This window comes from Megalops cyprinoides, chromosome 3, assembly GCF_013368585.1.
Source record: "Megalops cyprinoides isolate fMegCyp1 chromosome 3, fMegCyp1.pri, whole genome shotgun sequence".
Taxonomy (NCBI): Eukaryota; Metazoa; Chordata; class Actinopteri; order Elopiformes; family Megalopidae; genus Megalops; species Megalops cyprinoides.
Genome location: NC_050585.1, coordinates 21,389,708 through 21,416,912, shown reverse-complemented (window position 1 = coordinate 21,416,912; position 27,205 = coordinate 21,389,708). Strand labels below are relative to the sequence as shown.

Below are 27,205 nucleotides of genomic sequence, written 5' to 3'. Positions count from 1 at the left end.
GAGTGGGGATGAAATTTAAGGGAGAAAGGGGTGAGAGAGAAGGAGAAGAGAGAAGACCATAGTAGATGTTTGGACAGTTACGATGAAATGGGCCTATGAGTTGCAGTAACCCCCCACTCCTCACATGGTTTTCTGTCTAGATTGCAGTTGAAACAGATTTGAGCTGAGAGAGAGGTTTGGACTGAGGTGGCTGAAAGACAGTGTGCATTCACAGTTATTCAGGAAGTGAATTGTAGAAAAATATGTTTAAAACACAGTAAACAGTAAAATGAATACAACACTTTAAGCAGTGTGTGTGAGTTACTTCAGGAAGACTTTATTGAGAGTCTTTAGTGTTACATAAGAGTTCCCAAACTCCTACCATTACACCACCTGTCAAGAGCATATTTGCTTAGACTCACAGGTACACACTCACCCTCAGACACACTCATTATTCACATGCACACACACACTCACCCATGTCACATACTCATTTGTCCTCTCTCTCTCTCCCTCTCTCTCTCTCTCTCTCTCTCACACACACACACACACTACTGTGTGAACATCTTTTGTTTAAACTCACTCATTCACACAAATTTACAGTCACATCAGACTTGGACAGACAGACAGACAGACACACACTTGGTTGTTATGTGCCAAATGATCTGTGCAGCTGTGCTTGATCTCCTAATATGTTACATTTTAATGTCGATCTGAAATGTCCCCTATGATAGCAATGAAGACAACAAGTGCAACCTAGGAATATTCCATCTTTTCGGTAGGATGTAAAAAGTGCAAACATGGGAATGTCAGTCTAAACAAGCTTTGTATACATGGATCAAAGAAAGAGCAACTGTATTAGTGACCAATGACATTATTATCAAAAATTAACTCCCTGAAGAGCTAATATTGGTACATTCTGCCCCCAATAGCTGAACTTGGATCAGCTGACCTGTGCCTAATATTATCTACAGCTATGCTGTGTAAAGGGTTGATGCTGATCCCAGATCAGTGTGTGGGGACAGTGGTGACCAATATAGAGTGGGTGGTGTATGTTGGTGGGGGCTGATATTTTCCTGTGATTGGTTAATTGAAGTGAATTGAATAGTTCCTTTAAAATAACCTTATGGACCACTGTCAGACCACTTCACTATGAAGTTTTATTCATGTGCATATTTGCGTGTGTGTATGTTTGTCTGTCTCTCTCTATGAAGTTGGTTACACACTCACCGCCCCCATACACAGCACACTGCCCACATCTGGCAAAGGAGAAAACAGAGGGAAAAAAGGGAAGGAACAGCATAACCCCCTTATGAAAGCATCAAATAAAATGTAAAGCCAAAATACAAGGAATGTATTTTTAAAAAATACTTATGTCAAAATATGCAGCATATAGTACGTTATATTTAATCTACTTCCACTCACTGAATGTTTTTTTATTTTAAAAGCCCATCTAGGGACTGACTGGTGCTGGACACCAGCACTGACTAAAAACTCTTAAATAAAAGAAATTATTATATTGCACAATCTATTAATGTTGATTTTCCTGTCAAATAAATAAGGAAATGAGAAACAGGCAGTATTGTATGACTATATCACAGAATATACTGTAATTAAGTATATTTTAAATTAATTAAAGTAATTTGCATTCATAAAAATGAACATATGTATGCAACACTAATATATTTTGAAAAACATATTTTGACATAAATCCAAAAATATATTGCTTGTATCTTGTATTTTATTACTGATCCTTCTCAGACACACAGAGGCTTTCCATCTGAGGAAGAGGTAGGGACAGGATGGAAGGAAAAGGGGTGGAGTGCTACAAAATATCTCATTTTGTATATTTCATTTCTTTGATTGTTTGTTTTGATCTGAGTAATTATTCTTCTACAGCTATCTACCTAAAGACATAAGGATTACATTATGAAAGTAGAGCATTTTTTCTGATAATTTTTTAAAGGCAAGCAAGGTACATTCAATACAGGACTGTTTTTTTTTTTTCTTCTTCTTTGCAGGACAGTAACATATGATACAGTTATACAGGCAAAGTTACAGTATTAAGGAGTGCAATATGAGTTTATATACAGAGGCCAACTGATCGTCAATCCCGCTGAGATTTCTGTTAAAGACATTACATTAATGCATTTCATAACACTTTCAGTGGAATGTCCTATAGTAGAAGTATCCAAAGCCTTCATAAGCACTGCAAAAAGATTCATAAGCACCTGTGCGAACTTACATAGCCTGTCATGGGGTGTGCTATGCCACATTTCATAAATGACATTACCCTGATTCTGATTTAATACATCATGCTATTATAACTTATGACATCCATGGTAACATAGCACACCTTATGGCAGTCTATACCACTTGAAAAAAAGTATTTAAGAATATTCAGGCAGTGTGTTATGAAAGTGTTATGTCATGCTTATGGAGGCCTTATGCAGTTATTACATAGGATCCTTCACAGAAAGTGCCCCCACATACTCAAACCTCACATATGCAATCCATCTGTCCGAATGTGTTTTCACATCTCCATGAGGTGAATCTCTCAGTCCATTTTCATTTTGAGAGTTAAAGGAAGTACCTCACCAACGTAGCTGGATCTGTTAATCACTGTCCCTGGGTCAGAAGGTTGTGAGCTCAAGTCCCAGATGACAGGGTGCGGCAGTGACGTCGAGGCCCTCTCTAGGGCCTGGTCTGAGCGGCAGAGGATTTCCAGTGTGCTTTCAGGTAAACCAGGAGCCCGACCCAAACACACCTGTAGCCTGACCCAAACGTACCCAGAAATGGTTCTTAAAGGGATGGGAGAGAAAATGCCCTTCAGGAGGGCCAGTTCACTCAGAGGGCTGAGGTTCACTCAGTCTAAAGAGTCTGGGGAGGATGATGTCATGTGCAGGATTGGGACCTGACTGCCCCCTTTAAAGATCAATCACATAGGCTCTATTTTTTAAAAGTCCTCCTTTCAGTATGGGCTCCATTCCACCAAATGTACCATTTACATGCTTACTCTGATCTAATTAACATATTTAAAACAATTTCTTTCTTTCTGATAAGCAACAGAATTTTTTTTTACTTTCAAACACATAGAGATCTATCAATCTTTATCTTCTTTCAGGAAGGTACAAATAAAATGGTGTAATATACATCTGTTTGTTTCACACAAACCTGGCAGAATTTGAGTATGCATAAAGTACAAAAGAGTGTTTTTTAAGAACAGACTTAAAACGTGAAGTCAGATTTGGAGATATGACAGCATTATGATGCTACTTGCAACTAACAATGTGAAAGATGTGATTCTAATTATAGCAGCCCAGTTTTTAAAAGAGCAGTGTGGTTAACATTGTTAATTTCATACGTTTTATTTAATATGAAGACCGATGAAGATTCTGAATGTCTGTGTAAGCCACAACATCCATTCCTCTTCCCCTAGTGATGGCAGAGTAACTCAATGATGTCGCGATAGTATCACAGTTTTATCCGAAAAATAACTCTGTGATACCATAAGATTATCTTGATGAAGTCACAGGAATAACTTTGTTATCTCTGTAACTCTGGCTAATTGCAGTCTAGGTCGAAAATATGTAGGTTTCATCAGTGATGTTACAATGTTGTCAGCACAAGAACTGAAGACGTGGAAGTGTTTTTCTCACCAGCCTACTAAACACCCAATACAGACAGGAGAAGACTGGACAAATCTCAACAAGATAGTATCAAAGCTCAATATAAACATTTCCCTAAACTCTCTGGGAAATCCATCTATTGAAATGAAAAATGACATGTTTTGTGTTGACTGAAGACTTTGTCAATATTGTGTGCGATGTAGATTGTGTTCAACTTTTGTGTCCCTGCTTAGGTAGCAAAACCTACATTTTATCACAGTCTATGGAGCTGTCCACTCAATCATCAATCCTATGTCGCAATGGTCTCCCTTTGCATTTAAATAACTGACTGTTAACTGTCGTTAGAGAATAAACCATACTTTAAATTACATCAGTTAGTGAGTCAGACTTCTCCCATGTGTAGTAACTGAAACTTAGTGAAAAGACAGGGATGACAGGAGAGACCCTCATCTCCACAGCATTACAAGAGGGTCAGCAACAATTCTTACTTCCACCTTAATGTCACTGACCAAACCTTCATATATATTTGACCTAGGTGACAGGTGACTCATTCAGTGGTCAAAAGTTGAGACATCTCACATCTACAGTATTCTATTCTGTGTTTTAAAATACGATTGTGATGTAGTAGTCAAGGTAGCCATGATTAAACAATTCTGTTGTTCATGCTGCAAGATGTTTCAACTTTCACACATAGTCACAATTCCGTAATGAACTGGAATTAAAAAAATGAGATACAATATCAATCAACATAAGTAACCTAACTACATCTTACATTGAAAATTGCCTTAGAACACCCTAAACTCTTCAATCTCCAAGACAATACTGATAAGCCCACTTCACCTGATTACACAGACAGTAGGTCTACATCCATCCAGTTGTGTTTCCTGGTCCATTCCAGGTGCTTCACAAGGAACCCTTGCTGCACTGACCTCTGATTCTGTTTCAGAGGTCTGTTTCATGAGACCCGTCTTCCTGTGGTAGTACTGATCAATCAAACAGCCTTTTCACAAGGCAAGAAGCCAACATCTGATCAAAGATGACCTGGTCTGTTCTGTGGAGATGCTCCACTCAGCCTGCCTTCCCCAGTTTATTGTCGACAAACACTGATCATAACTGTCCTCACCAGAGCTCTTTCAGTTCAACACCGTTATTATGTCAACAGGCACCAGAACGTTCAGTGTTCAAGTAGGCCGAATGGAACATCTTTGTTTCCATAGACTATCTTTGCCATCCAAGGACCTCCCAGCGACACCATGAGGCAGAGAAACCTGGGGCAGATAAGCCTGCTAAGGGCAGGGATTCCCATGGCTAACTCTGCAGGGCATCAGGCCTTAGCACACAAGGGTAAGTTGGTTTAAACACCATCCTCTTAGTCTCCTGGTTTTTAACTGTCACTCCTGTGGAAGGAGTCCTAAAAACAGGTGGCAGCCAGCTCAAAGTCATCGTCCCTTTGAAAATATTCCGGAGAAAAAAGAAAAGGAACAGCAGAGCTCTGGTGCAGAGAGTCTCCGGTAAAGCTCTGATCCAGGATCAGTCCACCTGACCCTCTTTCTAAATCTGCACATTTTTTCCAAAAAAATGATCAACACCAACACCGTGCATCAATATCATGCTGCACTAGTATTTGTTTACTGATTGGCTGAGTCTTTCTTAAAGGGACATGCACACAGTTTCTGCACACTGAGTCAGCACAACAGGAGGACTGTAGAGGCTGAGATCTTGGAACTCACTGCCCCTCTTCGTCTGTTTGGACTGCCTAATTTATATATATTCACTTGGCTCACTCTCTCGTCCCCTTACCTTACATATCTTACATTGCTGAACATTATCAATTAAGACAGGTGTATACTTACTGGAGCATGGCAGACTGAGCACCTTGTGTGACATCACATTGACACTCCCACCCTCCCTCTACCTGGCTCTCAGTACCACAAAGACAGACCAGGAGAAGTGACCCTGCGGTGGACTGGTGCTCAGTCCAGGGTGAGAAATAAGTCCAGTCGCTGAGCCATGTGAACTTTCTGACACTTTAGGCCAAACCTACTGTCAGCCACTGCTGTCCAGGAAAGAGAGAGAGCGAGAGAGACAGGGAGACGTGGGAGCTGCTGGGAGTAGCTGCCCCATCCATCCGTTCATCAGATTCTCCCCGGTCTCCTTCTCTCTCACCCCTCATCTCCTCGTCTTCCTCCTACAGGACAGGTCTCTCATCTCTCCACTTTCGCTCGTCTTCTCCTCCCCGTGCGAGACTTCAGCCCAGTTTTCCTTTTTTCTTTTGATACGTAACAGTCCTGCTACTTCTGCTGTTGCTGTTGTTTATCTTTTTAAAAAGAACTCCATTTTTAAGTGTAAGGTTTAGCTTTCATTGTCTGCATTCACATAAAGAGGTAAAGCTGAGATGTGCAGAGAAACACAGGAAGCGTGGCGGCGTGAAGACATGCGAGTGCAAGGTTATACGTGAGGGAGAAGCAGCTGCACCTCTCTCCCTCTCTCTCTCTCTCTCCCTCTCTCCCTCTCTCTCTCTAATGGCATCCGCCCCTCAGTCTCTCCCTCCTCACGCACGGGATTCTTTCTTAGAGTGCGGCTTGTTCCCCAGGAGAGAGTCTATCTCACTGACTGTCTGAGGGGTCATCTGGGACAGAACCTGAGATACAGAGAGAGAGAGACGAGAGAGAAAGAGCTTCATGTCAGGCAAAGCATAAAACAGGTATTAGATATAGTTTGGTATGAAATCAGTTTTAGACGGAAACATACAACAATATATATATATATATACACCTGTAACCTTGACATATACACACATACATACATACATACATACATACATATACATACACTCATACATATAGTATGTAGTTTGTGGTTAACATACAGTGCGGTCAGCATTGATCTCCATCAGTTTGGGGTGCACTCAGAAGAGTTTATGGTCAGTACAGACAGTGGTCAGTGTCAGGTGTGAGTCACCCTTACCCGTAGGGCACCCAGGTTCTCCACCAGCTGGTCAGTGTTGGACACACCAAGAAGAACAGAACTCACTCCTTCACTGCGCAAACACCAGGCTGGGAGAGAGAAGGAGAGAGGGAGAGAGAGAGGGAAGGGAGAGGGAGTGGGAGAGAGAGGGAGAGAGGGAGAGAGAGGGAGATAGAGGGAGAGAGAGGGAAAGGGAGGGGGGGAGAGAAGGAGGGAAAGGCAAAGGGAGGAGGAGGGAGAGGGAGAGGGATGGAGAATAGAGACGATGAGGAGAAAGAGAGGGGGATCAGGGGTGGGGCACTGGTTATGTCATTTGTAACAGGAAGATTCCAATCCCGCGGGCACTACTGTCATATTTGTGAGTAAACTGAACTGCTTCAGTAAATATTAGGTGTATTGATGCATAATGTGTAAGCCTAGAGGATGGAAACATCTATTTTTCAGATGTGCCTCACATTTAAGCATGCCAACAAACAGAAATATGAATTTGTTTATATGAACCCGGTAAAGTCAGCTCTAGTAGAAAGTAAGACCCACTCGTTCAAATAATTTCATGACATTTCAGTGAGGGCAACAGCTGATTATCCTGTTATATAAACATGCAGTCTGTGTTCTTTTATGAAAACAAACAGTTCATATTCAGATCTATGTGCCCACACACAAATAAATGCATGCATGCATGCACACACACACACACACACACACACACACACACACACAGGTGCAGCTTCGTACCGATGGCCAGCTGAGCCGCAGTGCAACCAAGCCGATCAGCCAGCAGGTGGAGCTCTTTGATTTTGGCCAGCTGTCTCCGCCCCTCCTCGCTTGTCACACGTTCTTTCAGCCAATGATAGCCCTAACAGGGAGAGCAGGGTAACTCTGTTACTGAGCAGGAATAGGTCCATACATATCAGTGGACTTCTAAGAGTATTTACTGAATAATTATAGGGACATGTTCTAACAGTACAAGGTATTAATATGCGTATTTGTTAATTAATGAGACAGATCTTTATTGATCAGTGGATTAATAAAAGTATTTATAAGTAAAAAAATGAGACATCCTTATTCATGAAGGAATTATTAAGAATATTCACTGATTAATTACAGAAATCCTTACAGATGAGTGAATTGTTACGTGTGTTTATTACTTAATTACAGAGACATTTACTTCTTGATCAGTATGTATTAATTGGTTACTTAATGTGTCTTTACATAGGTTGTTGATGGGTGACTGACCTTCATGGCCGCTCGGGAGCAGTCAGGGATGCCATCGTTGTACTTTCCGGTGATCAGCCCGCATGCCAGCGGAGACCAGGTCATTGCTCCCACACCTGGCAGGTGAATGGGCAAACAAACACACAGGTAAACAGCTATATCATCCCAAACACACAGAGACACAGACACACACATATCATGGCTTTTCATTTTCTACTCACTCTCTTTTTTACCGATCACAACTGACGAATCACATTGCAGCTTTCTTGGTACTTTATGGTTTCAAATCAACAGTGATAAAAGACTAAACATTCCCACAATGCACCTGTTGTTGTGGCCCACAACGTCACTGGAATGCTGCAAGAATGCCATACTGACCTATCTTGTGGTAGAGCTCTGGCAGCTGCACCTCCACCTTATCCCTCTGGAAGTAGTGGTATTCCGCCTGCTCACACACCGGTGGGATCAGGTTGAATTGACGTGCCACAGAGTACGCCTCCTGGGGGTGGGAGGAATGAACAACACCATGCGTTATGCCTTTTATATCCAGGAGGGATGTGTAACTATTTCATGCTTTTTATGACATCACTCTGTTCTGTTTAACTGTAACAAGTTTGCACTGTTCCACTTCCTGTTTCTTATTGGTGGGTCAAATCGGGGCACTGAGTGGCAGCAGAGGGAAGTGGTGAGGAGTGATGTGGTGAGAATGTATGCCTGCAGGCCACCCTCACACAGAGCAGGGTGGGACTCACCATGATCTCCATGGCACTCCAGCGAGAAGTGCCCCAATACATCGCCAGGCCCTGGTTAATCACAAAGGTCATGGCACGCACCACCTCTGCAACACACACAAATACATTTAGTCATTTACCAGAGTGCCTAACAAGGCAGAAGTACGTAAGTATGTATAATGAGGCCACTCAAACAGCAGTACATAAAAAATGTCACAGCACACACACACACACACACACACATGCATGTCCACATACACTGACAAGCTGAAAGACTGACTGGCTGAATTACTGACTGGGTCGTGCACATGGAGACTGATACACTGACACACACACAACTATCCTGACCTTCCATGGGACTGTTGACGTCTGTACGGTTGGCAAAGACAATGTCCACATAGTCCAGCTGCAGTCTGGAGAGAGACCCCCGCAGACCTGCACAAACAATGACATCATCATATTAATAACACATCAAATTCATTAGCATAACTGCTATTGTTCTGTTTACAGTACTGGTATGACAGTGGAAGTTGCTTTTGCTGTTCAGTCCATGGTCAGGAGGTAATATGAGCTTTGTTAAGAGATGGTGGGAAAGAGTGATGAAAAGGGAAACCACAGTGGGGGCACCATACCTTCTATGATGTGCTTTCTGGACAAACCTCTCTCCGTCTCCGCCCTGCAGGACAACACAGACATTTTCATGGAACAGGATGTGATTTCAGGTCTGTTTTTCTGTCCACTTTAAAGCCAACACAACCTCATTTTTGTCAAAGCTGAACCCCACAATACTAAGGCCTTTGGTTCTGGCTCAGACAGCTCCAGCCTTTTGTTTGCGTTTATGTGAAGCTCGAGTGCAATGCTTCAATTAGTCTGAGCCACTCACAATTAATCAGCGACTGGATCCAGGGCTGCTTGCTTAGGGGTTCATTAAACATCTATTCCTGCCCATTCTGAGGGAGGAACTGTCATTCTGCATGTCTGAATAAGCCCAGAAATGAACAGATTTCCAGAGACAACCACCTTTGCTGTTATTTGATATTGACCTGTTATTGCCAAATCAGAATGCAAGAAGAATAAAAGACACAGTCATTTTATGCAATGAATCTATGCAAGCTAGCTGTAGAGTAAAACATAAAAATGGTGGGTGCCCTGAAACAATACTGTGGGAGCTGCTTGTAATGTTGTCTAGAACATTCCATCAACGTTATGACCATGTTGCATGTTGGCTAGGCCAGACAGGGAGGGTTCTGTGCATCTGTTTCATGAAAGCATAGAAAGAGACACTCACTGCCCTCCCCAGTAGATCTTGGTGGTGATCACGTAGCTGGAACGCCTGAGAGGTAGAGAGAAGGAAGGTAGGGGGCAGGGAAACAGAATTTAATCAAATCAAAGGCTCTTCAGCACATGATGTCACAGACCAAAACCCCGCCCCTCTCGACTAGCATGTCAGGGAAGGTTTCTGCCACTATGCATCTCTTCCATGTGAATGGAAGACTTCTAAAATGCAGCTAAATTGCCGTGTGCTTTCTATATATATATTTTTAACTTCATGCCATGCGCATAGTAGCAGAAAAAAAACAGAGGAGAGAAAGCCAATTTACCATCCAACGTGGATACATGTGTCACTGTAACATCAACACAGATCATAAAATACAGCATGCCACAGCATGGCAGCATTAGGCTAAAAAAAGCTGGGACTCCACCTTTACACTACAGACAAAAACACACACTGTTTTGCACAGATAGAAACAATTGGTCAGGCCTTACCTCCATCCCTTCTTTTTGATAATATTGCCCAGAGTGATTTCAGCCCTGCAAAGAGAAAGACGTTATTTAACAACTGTCATATCATAAAGAACATAAATAAAATATGAATGCACAAAAGGGGGACAAAAGAAACAAAAGGAAAAACATTAAATAAAAAAACTCATCACAATTCTACACAGCCACTAACTATGACAAAAAAAAATATTTTTCTCATATACTACCATTTTAAAAAGATTAACAGCTTCCAAAAAATCTCATTCAGACACACACAAGTTTCCAACAGAGAAGGAGAAATAGTGAGAGAGAGAGTCATCCGTGAGTTTTCTTCATGCTCACAGACAAAAAAAAGTCAGGTCACATGACGCCGGCTTGGGGCTGTGTCAGAACGCACCTGCCCGAGGCGTAAACCTCAGCTGTGTCAAACAGGTTCACACCATTTTCATATGCAATGGTCATCAAGCTCTCAGCCATCTGATAAACACAGAGAGACACAAATAATACTGTTATTCCTCAATACTGTTAATTCCTCAAACTCAAAAGCACTCTAGAGACAGTAGACCATTGCAATGTGTTGGCAAAAGCAGCGAAAATCAAAAACGGATATGCAGAAACACAAGGGCTTAAACCAGAAAATTAAAACAATACAATGACTAGCAACCAGTGAAGCGGAATGATAAAAAGCAAAATAACGTGCTGGTATAATAGTAACTGATAAAACAAGCCAATACTGGTATAATAACATAACCACTGTAAGCTGGTCCAAAGCTTCCACAGAGCCCCAAGCATCTCTTCCTCCGGAAAAATAATTCCGTAATTTCTCCACACTCGCAGTGAAATGGTTTCAACACCTTCTGGATTCAGAGTAAACAAAAACACCTTTGGGTGAAGAGGCCAACACTTCAGAGCTTTGAGCTCAGTGTGCCTCTGCCTGCCTTAGTTTTAGAGACCAGGGATGAAGCCTTTGTTTTCCCCATAAATTCAGGGACCAAAACTTCAATTAAATTGAAAATAGAATCATTTTCCAAGGGTAGGGGTGTTCATTGTGTTTGTTTTGTTAGATTATTTTATATGTTATCATCTATGTATAACTGCATTGGGTTCACAGTTTCTCATGCTGTGCAATTAAAGCAAATTTGCATTTGGATTTGTGAGCCTGAGACACTCAGATTGGGTGAACCTTTTCAGTACTCAAGGTCATGTTTGTCCAAGCAAGATCAACTCACCTCATCTGAAATCTGCGACCCAAATGTTACCCATGTACCTAAAGCCAGAGAAAGCCAGAGAGATAGAGGGATATGGGAGAGAGAGAGAAGAAGGAGAGAGGGAGAGAGAAAGAGAAAGATAGACAGAGAGAGAAAGGGAGAAGAAGGGCAGAGGGCCCAGAGAGTGAAAGAGAAAGACAGACAGATGGGGAAAAAACAGGAGGACATCTAGAGGTCATATTCACTCAGCAACACTCATTGAGCTCCAATGTCTGTCTCAAAATTTGATACGTGTCAAAATATAGACATCAAAATCTACTGCATGCATAAAGAGGCATGCAAAATATGGCTGAATGTCATGAGGTTCACGGTGCCCACCTGTGATAATGGCAGCAACTAAATAAAACAGTGTCCCCCTGTCCTTGATGTATGTCCCACCACTAATCCCCTGCTAAGCTGCTGTGTGGCACTCTGCGCTAACAAGACTGTAATCTCCGTTTTTAAATCCATCTTCGCTCTGGCGCTCCGACCCGTGGAATTAAAAGTGAGGACGGGCCGCGTGAGTGGCGGGAGGCCGCGGCACAGCGTAATCCAGCTTACTCACCCAGACCGAGGCAGGACACACGCAGACCCGATTTCCCCAGGTTCCTGAAACACAGACAGACACACAGCACCCTGAGGACACGGTCTGCGACCTTGGCAACAACGGGCTCAAATGACCCCAGCTGGTCGCTCTGCAACATAAAGTTGACCTTGACTCTGTAACAATAATGTCCACAGGGATCATCTTCAAACAGTTTTTTAATATCTTTCCAATGACAACATACATCTAGTCAATCAGAACGATTTATAAAAAAAACATGACCCAGAGGTCATCTTGCCCGGACATCTGTGATGTTACTAAATTGCTTCTCTGACATCTGAAAATCTTCAAAGACCTTGTCCTTGAGAGAGGACAGTTCTCTATGCAGAGTGTGGCACTCCCTGAATTCCATCTTGTCTTTAAAGCACTCTGTGTGCCCACACTGCTCTCCACCTCTTTTTCATACATTTTTGGAGCCCCTGCTGCATCACTGTGGCCCTTTCCTCTTCGTCCTCATCCTCTCAGTCCCACTGAGAGGCGGAATGCTGGAGAGCAACTGACTGACAGGTGTGCTGAGTGATAAAAAGGCGTCTGGTGCGACTGCTAGCAAGCCACAGCTCATCGTTGCTACAGTTTACAGCTGTGATTGTTATTCTCAGTGTGACCGAGAAGCTGTCCCAGACGGAGCACACCGTCTGACGCGAAACCAGGACCCAAACAAGCTCTAGTCGACCACACAGAGATAAACAGGACACGGCCGGCCCTGCATATGCTTTCAGGCATACTCAGTCTGCTCTAGCCAAGGGCCTGGGTCTCTGGTATGGCAGAGTCAAACTCAGTGCAGAAGCAGAGACAGGGAAAATCCAAGATGTTCGCTGTAATTTATCATGTGCCTGGCACTCAAATGTCTGTTCCTACCCTGTGAAGAACTGTAATAAAATGTGTTCCCTTAAAAGGTTTGCAGATTTTCCCAACAGGTAACTGGAAAAGCCAGACATCTGTCTTGTTGCTGCTGCCCTGGCTGCCAGTACGCCACTTCTGCAAATCTCAGCATGTGACTCGCACCTTAGCATATCCGCATTCATGCACTCAGACCTCCAATCAAAACTGCGGCTGATTATTAGGGTACAAACCTGACATGGTTTACAATGCCCCCTTACTTCACTTCACCAGAAACAATAGTGATAGAATCCTCTGTCCTCTCTCAGCAAAAGAATTAAACTGATGCTGTGATAATGGTATATAGGCTTTTCCTAGTGTAATTTCAAAAGAGAATTTTTCACCTCTGTCTCTCTCCACCTCCGGCACCTCCACGTAATATTACTGTAATAATGTGAGCAAACTTGCCTCCTGCAGTCTTTGGCCTTGGCCTAAAAAAAAAGCGGAATGATTGTGATTGCAAACAGCTTCATGCTGGAGAACAATGCACAGACCTGTCAGTTCTCATTAGTCTCAGAATCTGCTTTGATGGGCCTGATTGAGAGGTACTGCGGGAGAGTGGGGGAAGTGTGTGTGTGTGTGTGTGTGTGTGTGTGTGGGGGGGGGGGGGGGGCATGCGGTTTGGCCGCTGGAAACCGGGAAGCATTGATTCCACATCCTCGCGCGCGCTCCTACATTCCAATTAGAGAAGGCGCCAGCTGGGGAGCGAACGGAACTGCGGCGGAATTCACCGCCCCGCTGCTTGCTGCTGCCCGCGCGCGCTCACCACAAATAGCCCGACGGAGAGAAACAGATTGTCGGAGCGTTTATTTCCAGGCAGACGAGCCTTTATTTACTCCCGCGGTTTACATCTATCCGCCCGGTGACGCTATTTTTAGAATCGTGCTTATGTGTCAGTTTAAGTGGCATCCGCACATGCGTGTGTCATGCCCAGCGCGTACGGAAAACTCGTTCCATTTATGCAGACATGAATACATCGTCGGAGACAAAGTGCTTATTTAATCGGGTTCATTAATCCTGTGAAATCCTCAAATACACTAGGGATGATATACAAAAAAAAAAACACAAAACACAAGTTCACCTTAGTGAAAGGAAAAAATATGGAAGAAGAAAAAATATTCGTTAAAATTAATATCTAGTCTTATTTACCCTGAAAAATGCTGAAACTATGGAATCATGTATAGTTATTTTCGCTTGCACATACACTTGTATGCATGTGCAGAGTAATGCAGAGTAGTGATGTTTTCACAGCTTTTATGTACAGTATATGTGTTTGTGGAATAAGATGCATTCAGAACGTGTGACTTTGAGTCTGTGTGACAGCCCTCCCTCCCTCTCTCTGTCTCCCTCCCTCCTTCTCTCTCCCTCCCTCTCCCTGTCTCCCTCTCCATGCCTCTCTCCCTCCTTCTCTCTGCAGTGCTGTATTAGTCTGCAGAGCTACTGTGTGTGAGTCACTGAGACAGAGTCAACCTGATGCAAACGCAAAGACGTGCTCATACACACACAGAAATACAGAAACACACACAGAGATGCCGGCTTCACTGCTCTGTGCTTCCCACTGACTCATGTTCTCTCTATTCTAATTCCTGCAGTGGACTTCAAAGCAGGATAAACTATCTAGGGAGGAATCAGAGTTTAAAACAAACTAATGAAACTCAAACACACAAACTCTCTCGCTCTCTCTCTGAGACACACACATACACACATGCGTGCACGTGCGCGTGCACACACACACACACACACACACACACACACACACACACACACACACACACGCACACACACTCATAACCAAGGTTGGAAAAATAAAAAAAGGACAAAGTGTTTGCCTTTCGGAAATGAATCATGCTGTGGATTCTAGAGCATCCGATATCTCCACTCTGTCAGGTTTTGTTCCCGGACCAGGCTGGTGTGCATACAGACTGACTCAGGAGTCATTGGCCAACATTCCCTACCTGGGCTTCCACAGCAACCATGGTTAGGTGGAGCATGCTCAGGAGGAAGAGTGACAGCCTCCTTTCCCTCTGCTGTAAAGCGAACGCGTGGCTGCCATAAACAACGCCTAAGAAACACTAAGCCCTCCACCCACCTCCAATTCCATATCACACCTCAGTTCCAACAAGAACAAACTTGTTTGCTTCCCAGCACTCCTTTCTGTTTCCATCTCTTTGTACTGTGCTTCCCAGCATCCTTAGCAATCCAGCCCTACACCACACGTGACACTACCGTGACTCACATAATTGCTGACCACATAATTATCTACTCCTAGAATGATCTGACTACTCCCCTAACTTCCTGAACACCAGAAAAACACGCATCCCGACAGACATGAATGGCCAGGTGAAGGAAGGTTATCCGCAGGTAACAGCACCTACTTAGTCTCAATTAAGGGAATGTCAGGACCCACAATCCTCCAGACACACATAATTAGCACACACGTCCACACACGGAGTCACGCAGTGCGGCAAGATCCAAAACATGCAAATAAATGCACACATTTATCTCACACGCAAACAAGCGCACACAGATTATGCATATGTGTGCAGTTGCAAATAGAGTCATACAGGAGATGTGTGAAAGCAGCCATCCATGAAAGTGCACACAGTGAGGCACAAATGCATATACCCACACAAGCAGAGACCTCATCCCCAAACACATACACACACACTCACATACAAGCAGAGACCTCATCCCCAAACACATACACACACACTCACATACAAGCAGAGACCTCATCCCCAAACACATACACACACACTCACATACAAGCAGAGACCTCATCCCCAGTATCCACCCTATATATTCACACACAATAACAAACACACATACACAAGCACATGCGCACACACACACACACACACACACACACACACACACACACACACACACACACACACACACACACACACGCACCTAAACACAGATGCACACACACACACATACATTCAGGGCTCCAGAGTAAGGACTACTGCATACAGAGTGCTGCAATGCAGTGCAACAGTGTTTACAGAAGAGGAGAGGGAGAGATACGGAGCGAGAGAGAGGGAGAGATACAGAGCGAGGGAGAGAGAGAGATACGGAGCGAGAGAAAGAGCGAGATACGGAGCGAGAGAGGGAGAGATGGACGTAGAGAGAGAGAGACAGACAGACAAAAAGAAGAAAAAAGAGGGAGGGGGGAAGAAAACAGACAGGAGAGAGATAGGAAGAGGTAGAATGCAAGGGGGAGGGATGGTTTGTTTATATGTTCATACTGTATGTACATTTTCTAAATGCCTTTACAGATAACTCCTGTCACACTGATAGAGATAGGGAGAGAGAGAGAGCTCGTTACTTAACCATTGTTAAATGGGGAACATAGTTTGAAAAGGAGAAAAAAGAAAACAAGAGATGCTAAGGGGCAGAGAAAGAGAGCGACAGACAGAGGTAGCGTGTGAGAGAGAGGGAGAGAGAGAAAGAGGGATGGAATTGCAGTAATCCATGGACCCAGGGTGCCGCTGTAATGTCTGTGCTCTGATTGATGCTCTGTCTAATTCGTTAGCATGGGCAATTAAGAAACATGCTGAGAAAAGGGGGTGGTACACGCCCCTCACCCCAAGATTAATGACTCCCTCTACACCCGGATGCTTCCTGGAGATGGAAAAACTAAATGCAACACAGTGAGAGCTGTGTGTGCACACACACACACGTCTGCACACACTCACACACACACCCACACACAGATGCACTGGCACACAGGCACATACACACATGGCCATATAGCCGTTAAACTGCAGTTGAAATAATAATCCATTTCATCATTATCACAATCAGAATAACAGTAATGAGTGTAATAATCATAATAATCACAAGAATCAGTCATCAGAGCATGCTGCGATTTTCCACAACTACTTGATTAGCAGAACCACTGTGGTTAAGACAACTGCTGCGGTTAGCATGATCACTGCGATCAGCATGGCTGCTATGGTTAGCATGACCGCTATGATCATCATGACTGCTGCAATCAGCATAACCGCTGTGATCAGCATGACTGCTTTCTTTAGCAAAAAGGTGGCCATCAGTAACACCACTGTGGTTAGCAAGACTGCTCTGATTACCAGAACCGCTGCGGTCACTACAAGCTCCACGGTTGCCAAAACTATGGCTAAGCACCACCATTGTGGTTCCAGTAACCGTTGTAAACAGCATGACAGCTGTGGTTAGTTCTACCCTGAAAATTTTTAATCAACAAATGGCCAGTTGATGATAAAGAAGATAACGATGATGCTGTTGATGGTGATGATGATGATGTCAACCTCAGAAAGCTCACACAGATAGAAAGAAGGTGAGAAAATTGTTTGAATCTCATCTGCTCCAAATTCACCAATCATGGTCAAGGATTCAATTCATCTGCTGATTCCAGGAGCCAGTCGCTGGCGAGTAAAAGCAGGACAATGTGCACCATAACAAGTAACCTGTTGCCTAAATCCCAGTATGCATTCCAGTTAACAGTGACTATCCTGCTCTTGCCACAAGTCTGCGTACCAATGGCATGTTTTTTTTTCACTTCCCCAAAACCATCTTCAGGGCTTTGTAGCATCACACACCTTTCTTTTGGCCTCAAGAAGCATTTGGGTTTTTTTTTTTTTTGGCAGGATTGAAAGGCTCTTCATAAACGGGTAGTGGCGGTATGATCCACCATGCCTCTCTTTCTTTGACTGATCATTTTAATAAAATGGCACAGGGTTTCCTCTGCTTGTGACGCCTTTGATCACAGCCATAATTTACCCCTACCACCATCAGTGTATTGACAAACATACCAAATCACTGGTCAATGGAAGGTTCGGACAGCTTCTATCAGCTGGATTCAAAATCAGGTTTTCGAATATCTGAAAGGGTCATGCAATAGAGTTCACACAGATCTGGGATCAGTTCCTGCTTCGGTTTCAGAAGCTGAATCCAAATTCGTTTGCTGGTGGTTTAGAAGCGAGACGGCACAGACTTTGGGCTGTAGTCATCCCTGATGGCACTATGTGATGCAGAGAGGTTTTCACGGTGGGGGGGAGGGGGGGCTGCACTCCCGATCATGAAGCACTGTTCTGAATGTTATCAACAGAGGGACGGGAGCTCAGATTTCAGCTGGATGATGCAAGATTGCCTGAGTAAACATGGTAAGCTCCATACACGGATGATATGCATATACAAAACGGCATGAGAGGCTGAATAATGAATAATGTATCTCCATACTGCGCCACCCCTGGGAAAAGCCTGCCTCAGATTCACCCTCTGCTGCATACCAAGACTAAATGGACAGGAAATAACACTGACCTGTGAGCTCAGTGTTGTCATCCAATAGTGTGTGTATGTGTGTGTGTGTGTGTGTGTGTGTGTGTGTGCATGTGTGTGCATGCGTGTGTGTGTATGTGTATAACACATACAAGTGGTGTCCTCCAGACAAGTATGTGTGTGCGCGCATGTAGCACTAACTGATAAATTTGATTGTGTCATCCAATTGTCTGTGCATGTTTGTTTGTGCACGTGTTTACGTGTGTGTGCGTGTGTGTATGTGTGTGAGACACTGTCCGATAAGATCGCTGTCAGAATGAGAGGGAGAACGTGCCTCTGTCCGTCGATGACTAAAGTCATGTGCCAGGCCAAGGTGGCTCACTTTGCTGGAGGAAACTAATTCAATAAATTTGAATCCATTCTGTTCTTTTCCAATCTATTGTGGAGCTGCTGGCAGGGATTAGGGCCCTGATCTTTCTCAAAGCCCCCAGCTGGCCGTCTGTTCCAGTCCTCCCACAGAGTGGGACTTGGCAAGGCCCTCTGACAGAGCGTGCCCTGACTGCCACCAACCTTAAAGCTAAGGTCCCCTTCCTCACCTGTCCTGGTTAGGCCTCATACCATCTTCACCATTTTAATTTTACTCCACCAGAGGAACACTGGTTGCAGATGTGGCAGCCGTGACAGTCATAAAGTATTTGTAAGTTAGAACTGACCTAGCTGATGTGGTAGAAGCAGTCAGAATACAGGGAGTGTTGTTTGTAGAGGTGTGCCTGTGCAGTGCACAGTGAGGGAGAGAGCAAGCAGAGAGCAGAGAGGCAGACAGAAGAAGAGAGAGAAAATAGAGAAAGAGAAACAGGGGGAGAGAGAGCAGAGAGAGCAGCCCCACCGATAAAATAATTGACACGGCTGCAATAACACAGTTATGAATTTCGATATCAAGAAGGACAAATTATCCCTCAGCCACACTGACATGAGTAAGAGCAGACACTTGACAGTGTGAGTGATGTCAGAGACGTGCTGGTGCATGGAGCCTACAGCCTGAGTCATCAGGGTGGCTGGGAGATGGAGAGGTCAGTGACTGTGGGCGGGAGTTCCCCTCATCACACCTGAGAAACAATAGCCCTGAGCGCTGCTCTGATTCTGGAGTGAGAACAGTCACCTCAATCACTTCAGAAATAATGACCAGCCACTTCTACACTCCCCCCCCCCCCCCCCCCCCCCCAGAGCACCCGACCTCTCTGTAAACAAATGCATTTATCCTCATCTTGCAACATATTCAAATGCACATACCCACACAGAGACCTCATCCCCAAACACATACACACACACACAGGCACACACATGCGCACAAACACACACACACACACACACAAGCACACACATGCACACACAAACACGCATGCACGCACACACATACACACACACACACAAATTCTCACTCTGTGCATTCATTACCATCTTCTAGAGGGAGATTACAGTATATCACTGCATCCTAATACCAGCTACTGACCTGGGTCTGCATTGGCATCATTCACTGCAGCTACGCAGGCACGTTAAAAAAAAGTTAGAGGGAGGATCATGACTGCTGTCATTCGTCAAAATGATCCATTATTTACAATGGTTCTCAGTGGACTTAAACACTCATGAATCATTAATGATGTGGCCACAAACGAGCCGCAGCTGAACAGTCATCCACTCATGACTTTTAGTGCGAATACTGGCCCTGATTCATCAAAATCACCAATCACATCACAGCCTGGTGTGATTATTACATCCTAAAGCAAATCAGTGGTGAGATATTTGATTTTTTTAGCTTTTGTATGACTCCTGAGTGTCCCAAACAGAATTTCCCAGCCTGTCTTTCCTCCTTACACACCCCTCTTCCTCAGCCCACTCTGCCCCACCCTGACCATGCCTGCTCACCTGTACTTCATGCTGCTGTGCCGCCCAATGGCCTCCTTCATGTGGGCGTGGCCCTGGGGCGGGGCACGTGCGGCTGCTGCCTCTCTGGGCTTGGCCAATACAAGAGGCCCATTTCCTCCTTGTCCACCACCACCGGCCCCGCCCCCACTCCCGCTTCCACTCCCGCCCCCACCACCCCCTCCTCCCCCAGGTGGGGGGGCAGTGCGGAGGCCACAGAGCCGGTCCTCACTGCGGCTCTTCAGGTTGTGCTCCGTGCAGGCGAAGGAGACCTGCATCCTGTCCCCTGGGCTGTCTTTGTCTCTGTCTCACTCGGTCCGTTTGACTGGGGGGTGCCCCCTCCGTGCTGGCCCTCCGCCTGGACCAGACTCCAGCTTACACCCCCGTGGATCCCCTCAACATCCAGAGAGGATGACCAGGCTGGTACGGGCGGTGGCGTTCTTCCGCCAAGAATGAGGAGAGAGCTACAGTTGTCCGATCTGGCAGGGCTCCAGGTAGCACACCGCTACACACAGGCCGACCCGAGCTGTCACGGAGTGGCACCTCTGCCCGTCTCTGGTGTCACAGGCGAAACGACACTCTGCGAGTTGGCGCGAGAATCATCTCCATGCCGGCACGTTTCCGCGCCGTTGCTGAGAGCTGTCACAGCGTGCTGTGTGTGAACGGCAGCAGCTGTTCCTCCTGCTGAGGAACAGGAGATTCACAGACTGGAGCTGCACTGACTTTCACAAGTGGACAACAGCATCACACACACACACACACACACACACACACACACAAGCTAAACAGAAACCCTGCCCAAAGACCCAATGGTACAGACGCACGTTCTTGTGTCCTACTGGCAGAGTGACACACTGAATCGCAAACGGTCGCGCTGACAGCAGCGCTTTGCTGCAAAGCTCCTTGCTGCACGAGGTTGGCTGCACCGGGCTCGCTCCACGGAAGGCCAGGCTGACTGCCCCCAGCGCGCGCCAGCATCCGATGGAAACTGCCAGACCCGCGGGGCTGCTCTCTCACACCTCGCTCGCCTCCCGTCTCGAACCAAATGGACACTAACTTGATTGCGGCTCCGACACACACACATGCACGAACACTCATACAGGCAACGCCAGTGCAGGGCTCACGGTTGCCAATCACACACACGCGGGCGCGAATAAACACGCACACACACAGACGCACACACAAACAGGAGAGACGCTACCTGACACACCGTTCAGTCACGCATAAAACTGAACTGTCGCAAACGACTACCGCAGTGGCGCCAGAGCTCGTGATGTTTTTATTATTATCATTAATTGCCATCATCACCATCATCCGGCATTTGAGTCTGGATCCTGCGAGCTCGTCTCCCCGCAGAGTCCCTCGTCTCCCTCCGTCACGCAGTATGCCATTGACAATCAACGATATAGATTTGAATATTAATGCCAATAACAGAAATGATGAATTAGCAGGTAAACTGATTGACAAACGCGCAGCCTTGATTGCCTGACTATTTCAATTCATCACTTCGCACTTGTGTTTTTTTCCGCCTCACAAACGTTGATCAGTTTCCCTCCGGGAAGAAAAAAAAAACAGATGAGGCTGCAACTCCTGATTCGGTCAACCGGGCTCAGACATGAACACACGAAATATGCGATGTCGAAGACCGCGAAAAGCCCCTGCTCAATTGAATGCCTCCTTCCCCCGTCTCTCTTTCACACACACGCACACACATACACACACGTCTTCAGGTGCACGGAAACGGTTCGGCTGTATTGAATTAACGAAAAGAGTAGAAAAAACTATTTCAACGCACAACAGCACAATTTCAGCACAAATATAGAGATTCCAGTATCCTCTGCGCTAGACAAACACACACGCTGCTTCCTTCTCTCGTTCTGGTTCCGGAAAAAAAATCAGCTGTGTTTTTTTCTTTCTCTTACACCGACGCTAGCCCCACGCACTCACTCACCCACTCGCACGCACGCGCGCACTGCTACACCGGGCTAGCGTTGACTGCGCCGGCGTCTGTATACATACAGCATATACGCACACACAGGCACGGTAAAGCTCACAGTCTGAGTAACGACCGCTCCCTCTTTTTTACTGTTACAACACCACTCTTCAGTTCACACTCCTTCCCCCATCTCCCCCTCTCTCTCTGGCCCCCTCCCTTTCTCACCAACTCCGTTCGCCTCCTACCCCCTGCTTTTCATACTCTTCCCCATCACAGGAGTACAGCCATGCAGGTCAAGCACTTCTGTATGAACAAACTCGCCTACGGACAAATATTAGGACATGCAATCATGGGGAGTGTGGGTGTGGGGTGGCTGATGGTGTGAGATGGGAGAAAGTGTGTGTATGGGGGTGGGGGTAATGTGTATGTGTGTGCATGGAAGGGGGTAGTGGTGTGTATGTGTGTGTGGGGGATGGAGGCTTAGCATATATGACACCCCCATCCTCCCCCCAGGCTCCCCAGTGACGCTGTGATTCTCTGGTGTTAAAGCCGTTCTGCCTCACAGATCGGACAGGTTAGCTGTCTGGGGGCGCACACACACAACATTCACCCAGCTGCTACTGCAAAACATGCTTTAAACACAGTTAAACTCACATTCGCGGGCACACACACACACACACACACACACTCCCTGCGCTCTGTGAAAGACTCAGACAAGCTGTCGACAATAATCCTACTCCTTTGTTCATTGACAAAGCCAGGCTGCGCACAATTGGCTGAAAAAGCTAAAACAAATGAATGCGTCTAAAAATAAAATATTAAATAGCTGCGAGCTTATCTCAGGGGTCTGGAGGCCCTGTCAATCACCATCTTGCCAGTGTATAAATTATGGAAAGCCCGAGAAGGTTGTAAAAATCCATTCTGCCACTCGTCCTATAGGAGCCCCACTGCCCGTACTGTGGAAGCAGAAACATCCAGCTACAGGACAGGGGCGTTTTCAGGAAAACAGAAACAGGGATACGCACATGGATAGGGAGCATACGGGAGAGCAGAGAGGCTCAGTATGCATTACCTCATTACCTGATTATTTACATCCATTCATTACATGGGGAGGATATGATAATAAAACGGGTCATTTTTAAGTGCTTCAGAGTTGTTTAGTAGAAAGGACTTGTGATGCTGACAATGTCCTTTTACTTGAATGAGAGTTGCAGGCTCTTGCACTGTTGACTACCAACCACCATTTTCCACCCAAAATACCTTAGTTAATCAACACGCCCTGAAGCGGGACTGTTGCCAGCTTGTGTGGGAAGGCTTTACATGAAGGCTTTACATGAGGGAGCACCACATGGGGACCGCAGGACCCCTGCTGGGGGGGGGGGGGGGGGGGGGGGGGGGGGGGGGGTCAGTGTGGAGTTCTTTGTGCAGGCCGCTAACTCCGCACAGCTATGTTTCACTGCTACCATGTGCTTCTAGTGTCTTTCTTTCAGTGCATGCAGGGATGGCAGCCTTGGCTGTACAAAGGAGGAAAATGGTGATTGAAAGAGGAGACTCACACTGTGTAAGCAATGGGCGCGGTAGCAGGCACCAGCACTGAATGTGGGTTGGCTCCTATATTATACACAGGCCAATCAAAAAATTGGAATCACTGATCCAGCCAATTAGAGAGAGACGCACGAGTATGGAGCACAAAGGCGGGAGAGGAGAGGCAGAGAGGACAGAGGCTGCAGTCACTGAGCGTTCCACTTCATCCTGTCGTCTGTTACTGATAGCTGTAGAGACACTAGCACATCCACAGGGTCATGTGACTGACATAACAGGTCATGAGCAAAACAGTGTTACCTTTACACTGAAGTTACTCCCCAGTATTTGCGATATTATTGTGAAAAGCAGCAGAGTTTCTACCACTCCCATCTTTGTCATGTTGTCAGATCAGCATCTAGGAGCCGCTGCAGTGTGTGGGTAGTATTATTTAACTGCTCTGTATCTGGTAACGTACAGAGGTAAGGAAAGGGGCACACTCTCTCATACTGTAGATGGTTTTATTGGTGTTTTGGTTGATTAGTCTACTGTTTTATTGGTGATTTGTGCATTCAGGCGTTTCGGTGTAAACTGCCTTCATCAGGATGCAACACTGGACTATATAAATCAGCAATGAAACATATGAAACCTCTTGGGGTGTGAAAGTGTGCTGCTTTCTTTTCTTTTGGATGCTATGAGTTGATCTGTTAGTCTGTGACTGGCTGGCACTGTGTATCTTTATATCACTACTGCATCCTCTAGTCTTCTATCTGCTACTGGGTATCTCACCAGGGTCTCTAAACACAGGGTCTGTGTTTGACCATGTGTTTTTTTTGGGGGGGGGGGGGGGGGGGGATTTTCTCCCCTTTTTCACCAATTATTTTTGTCATTGCACACATACAAATTCAGACTAGACTCTGGACGAGAGATGGAAATCTGTGGATACAGCGCAGATATAAATGTGCAATAATGCTCTATTACATTACGTTACAGTACGCACTATGAGCTGACACACAAACGCAGGAGTGCAGGGCAAGACGCACACAGTCCTCCAGTGCACACACACTGTTCTTCTGACTGCATGTCAAGCAGTGTGCTACAGTGCAAAATGGGGGATAGGTGCTACATCACTGACACCGTCTGAGCAGGTCAGAGTGTGCTGAGAGCAGTGTGACGACCTGCCCACCCGTATCCCCAGTGGAACAAAGCCGATCTGCTCTACAGATGAGGGCTCCCGCTCACTGCAGGGCTATAAGGCCGCACTTGCACTCATAATGAGTGTGTAGCTGACTGGGGCTGTTGGGTGCCTATTATAGAATGTCTTGATGTTTTTATATCTATCTGACTTTTGACCATGTGCTTTTGTTCATGTTAGACTAATCAAGTTTGAACAACAAACTGGTCTCAACGTGTATGTCACGAAACGCAAGTGATGTATGTAAATTCTGCAGTTAGTACACTCACCACCATCAATGGTGAGCCACTTGATATCATTGATGACCTTGTATATTTGGGAAGCCTGATCTACATTCACACAGTTACATAACATCTGGAAATCAAACTAATATGGCGTAAGAGCTAAGAGCCGGCTGTACAAAACTTTAGTGAAGCCGGTTTTCCTGTATGGGTCTTAGTGCTGGCGAGTGGCCAAGTGTGATTTGAGTAAGATCGAGGCTTTCCACAGTAGCTGCCTAAGGAAGATCTTCAGAATCTATTGGCCTAACAAAATCTCCAACAAAGAGCTCTACCAAAAGACAAAATGCCTTAGTGTGATTCAAGAGATCAAACACCACTGCCCAAGATGGCTTGATCATGTACTGAGGTTGCAACCAGACTGCATACCCAAAGTTGTTTTAAAATGGACTTCCCTTAGTAAAAGAGGAAGAGGACACTGCAGGATTACTTGGGGGAGGATCATTGAGCAGAAACTGAAAGAAATGAATCTGTTGTGGGGAGATTTCACTTCACTATTATTGCTGTTAATGGTACTGAAAATTTCCAGCTTTGCAGCACTCTTCCTGGTAAAATGGGTAAAAGTTTATACCATGATGCTGTAACAAACATTCATAAAGCACTGGTAAGAGTATTAAACATCCATAATTGATTTCAGAAATCAATGAATGTTAGTAAACACATTATTAAGATGGATGTCAGATTTGCAAGCCAGAAGGAAATTCCACACAAGCTTATATAATGTTCTGTTGCTATATTATATACACACTCCTCTCTCAACAATACATCATTGTAACCTTGCGTAGAAAGCTTTATTACACATTTGTAACTGTGCTGTGTTTTAACATGTTACATAAAAGACACCATACCAACATGGCTGATTGATTTATGGATTGTTTGATTTTTTTTGCTTTATGGATTGTTCGATTGTTTGTTTGGCTGATGAATTGACTGCTGATGGATTGTTTGATTGATTGAATGAGTGATTGGACATAGATTGAAAAAGGAAAATGTCAATTTCCTGGAATGAATGAGCAGTACCACTGCGTTCCCTGTCATCACAGGCTCTGGTGCATCTCTGTCTAATGCCTGACACCCAAAAGATCATTAGTGTGACAGTGAGAAGCTTTGATTGGGGCTGCAGGGTTCCCTATCTGTCAGCAGAGCAGACCTGCTCCTGCTGCTGGAACGCTGATGATAACTGGGGTCATGCAAGTGACGTCACGCGGTGACCAGCAAGGGCCAGTGACTCACCTCAGCCATCATTGCAGTGGAGCCCATATCGAGGGTGATGGAGGGCTACCATTTTAGGCTGTCTTGCTGGGGTGGAGCAGGAGGGAATTACTTATTCACTCTACAGAAAAATTAGACGGCCAGGCCCTAGAGATTGTGAATTGGATGATGGGTGAGAGCCAGAGAGATGAAAGACAAGAGAGAGGGTGAAAGAGAAAATTCATTCTGAGGTGTGTGTCCAGATAGACTAGTGAGAGTGGTTGTGTGTGTGTGCCTGTACATGTGCATGTGTGTGTACCTGTGTGTGTGTGTTTGAGTGTGTGTGTGTGTGTGTGCGTGTGTGTGTGTGTGTGTGTGTGTGTGTGTGTGTGTATGTGTGCATGTGTGTACCTGTGTGTAAATGTTTGTGTGTGTGTGTGTGTGTTTGTGTGTGTATGTGTGTACCTGTGTGTAAATGTTTGTGTGTGTGTGTGTGTGTGTGTGTGTGTGTGAGACACTCTAAGCTGGTGTCTGGGGTTGGATCCATTAGCAGATTTACAGTCCCCACAGTATCTCCCTCAATCTCTCCTCCCCTCTTCCCTGTGTCCTCTTCCCCCCTCCTCCCCCTGTTATTTTCACTCTCTGTCTTTCTCTCTCTCTCGGGAATATGCATCTCTCCACACAGTCCATCTTTCTGCTTCTCTATACTGAGTCAGCATCTTTGCAGAGCGCACACACAGACGCAGACACACACACGCACACTTCCGCATACAGACACACGCGCACACACAGATACACAGACACACGCACACACACACACACACACAGACACACACAGACACACACAGACACACACACACTAGTTGCCACCACTCCTGCACATTTGAAGT

General features: G+C 45.3%; 1 protein-coding gene across 1 annotated transcript; it reads right to left on the bottom strand.

The window, feature by feature from the left end:
- Positions 1–1,709: 1,709 nt before the first annotated feature.
- Positions 1,710–20,928, bottom strand: LOC118774787 (voltage-gated potassium channel subunit beta-3). The gene is made up of 14 exons (XM_036524280.1): positions 20,198–20,928; positions 12,095–12,138; positions 11,512–11,549; positions 10,680–10,759; positions 10,289–10,333; positions 9,810–9,854; positions 9,154–9,197; positions 8,870–8,956; positions 8,543–8,628; positions 8,169–8,289; positions 7,812–7,906; positions 7,311–7,431; positions 6,576–6,664; positions 1,710–6,249 (listed from the first exon to the last, which is right to left on the bottom strand). The coding sequence occupies exons 1-14, from the start codon at positions 20,470–20,472 to the stop codon at positions 6,160–6,162; spliced, it is 1,260 nt and encodes a 419-aa protein (XP_036380173.1). The 5' UTR covers positions 20,473–20,928; the 3' UTR covers positions 1,710–6,159.
- Positions 20,929–27,205: the final 6,277 nt, after the last annotated feature.

Excerpts from the sequence above, each read along its gene's own strand:
- LOC118774787 (XM_036524280.1), bottom strand. The coding sequence starts at position 20,472 with ATGCAGGTCTCCTTCGCCTGCACGGAGCACAACCTGAAGAGCCGCAGT. Across the intron at positions 12,139-20,197 it reads CACAGCAGCATGAAGTACAG|GAACCTGGGGAAATCGGGTC; the intron begins GTGAGCAGGCAT and ends TCTGTGTTTCAG. Across the intron at positions 7,907-8,168 it reads AGAGCTCTACCACAAGATAG|GTGTGGGAGCAATGACCTGG; the intron begins GTCAGTATGGCA and ends TTCACCTGCCAG.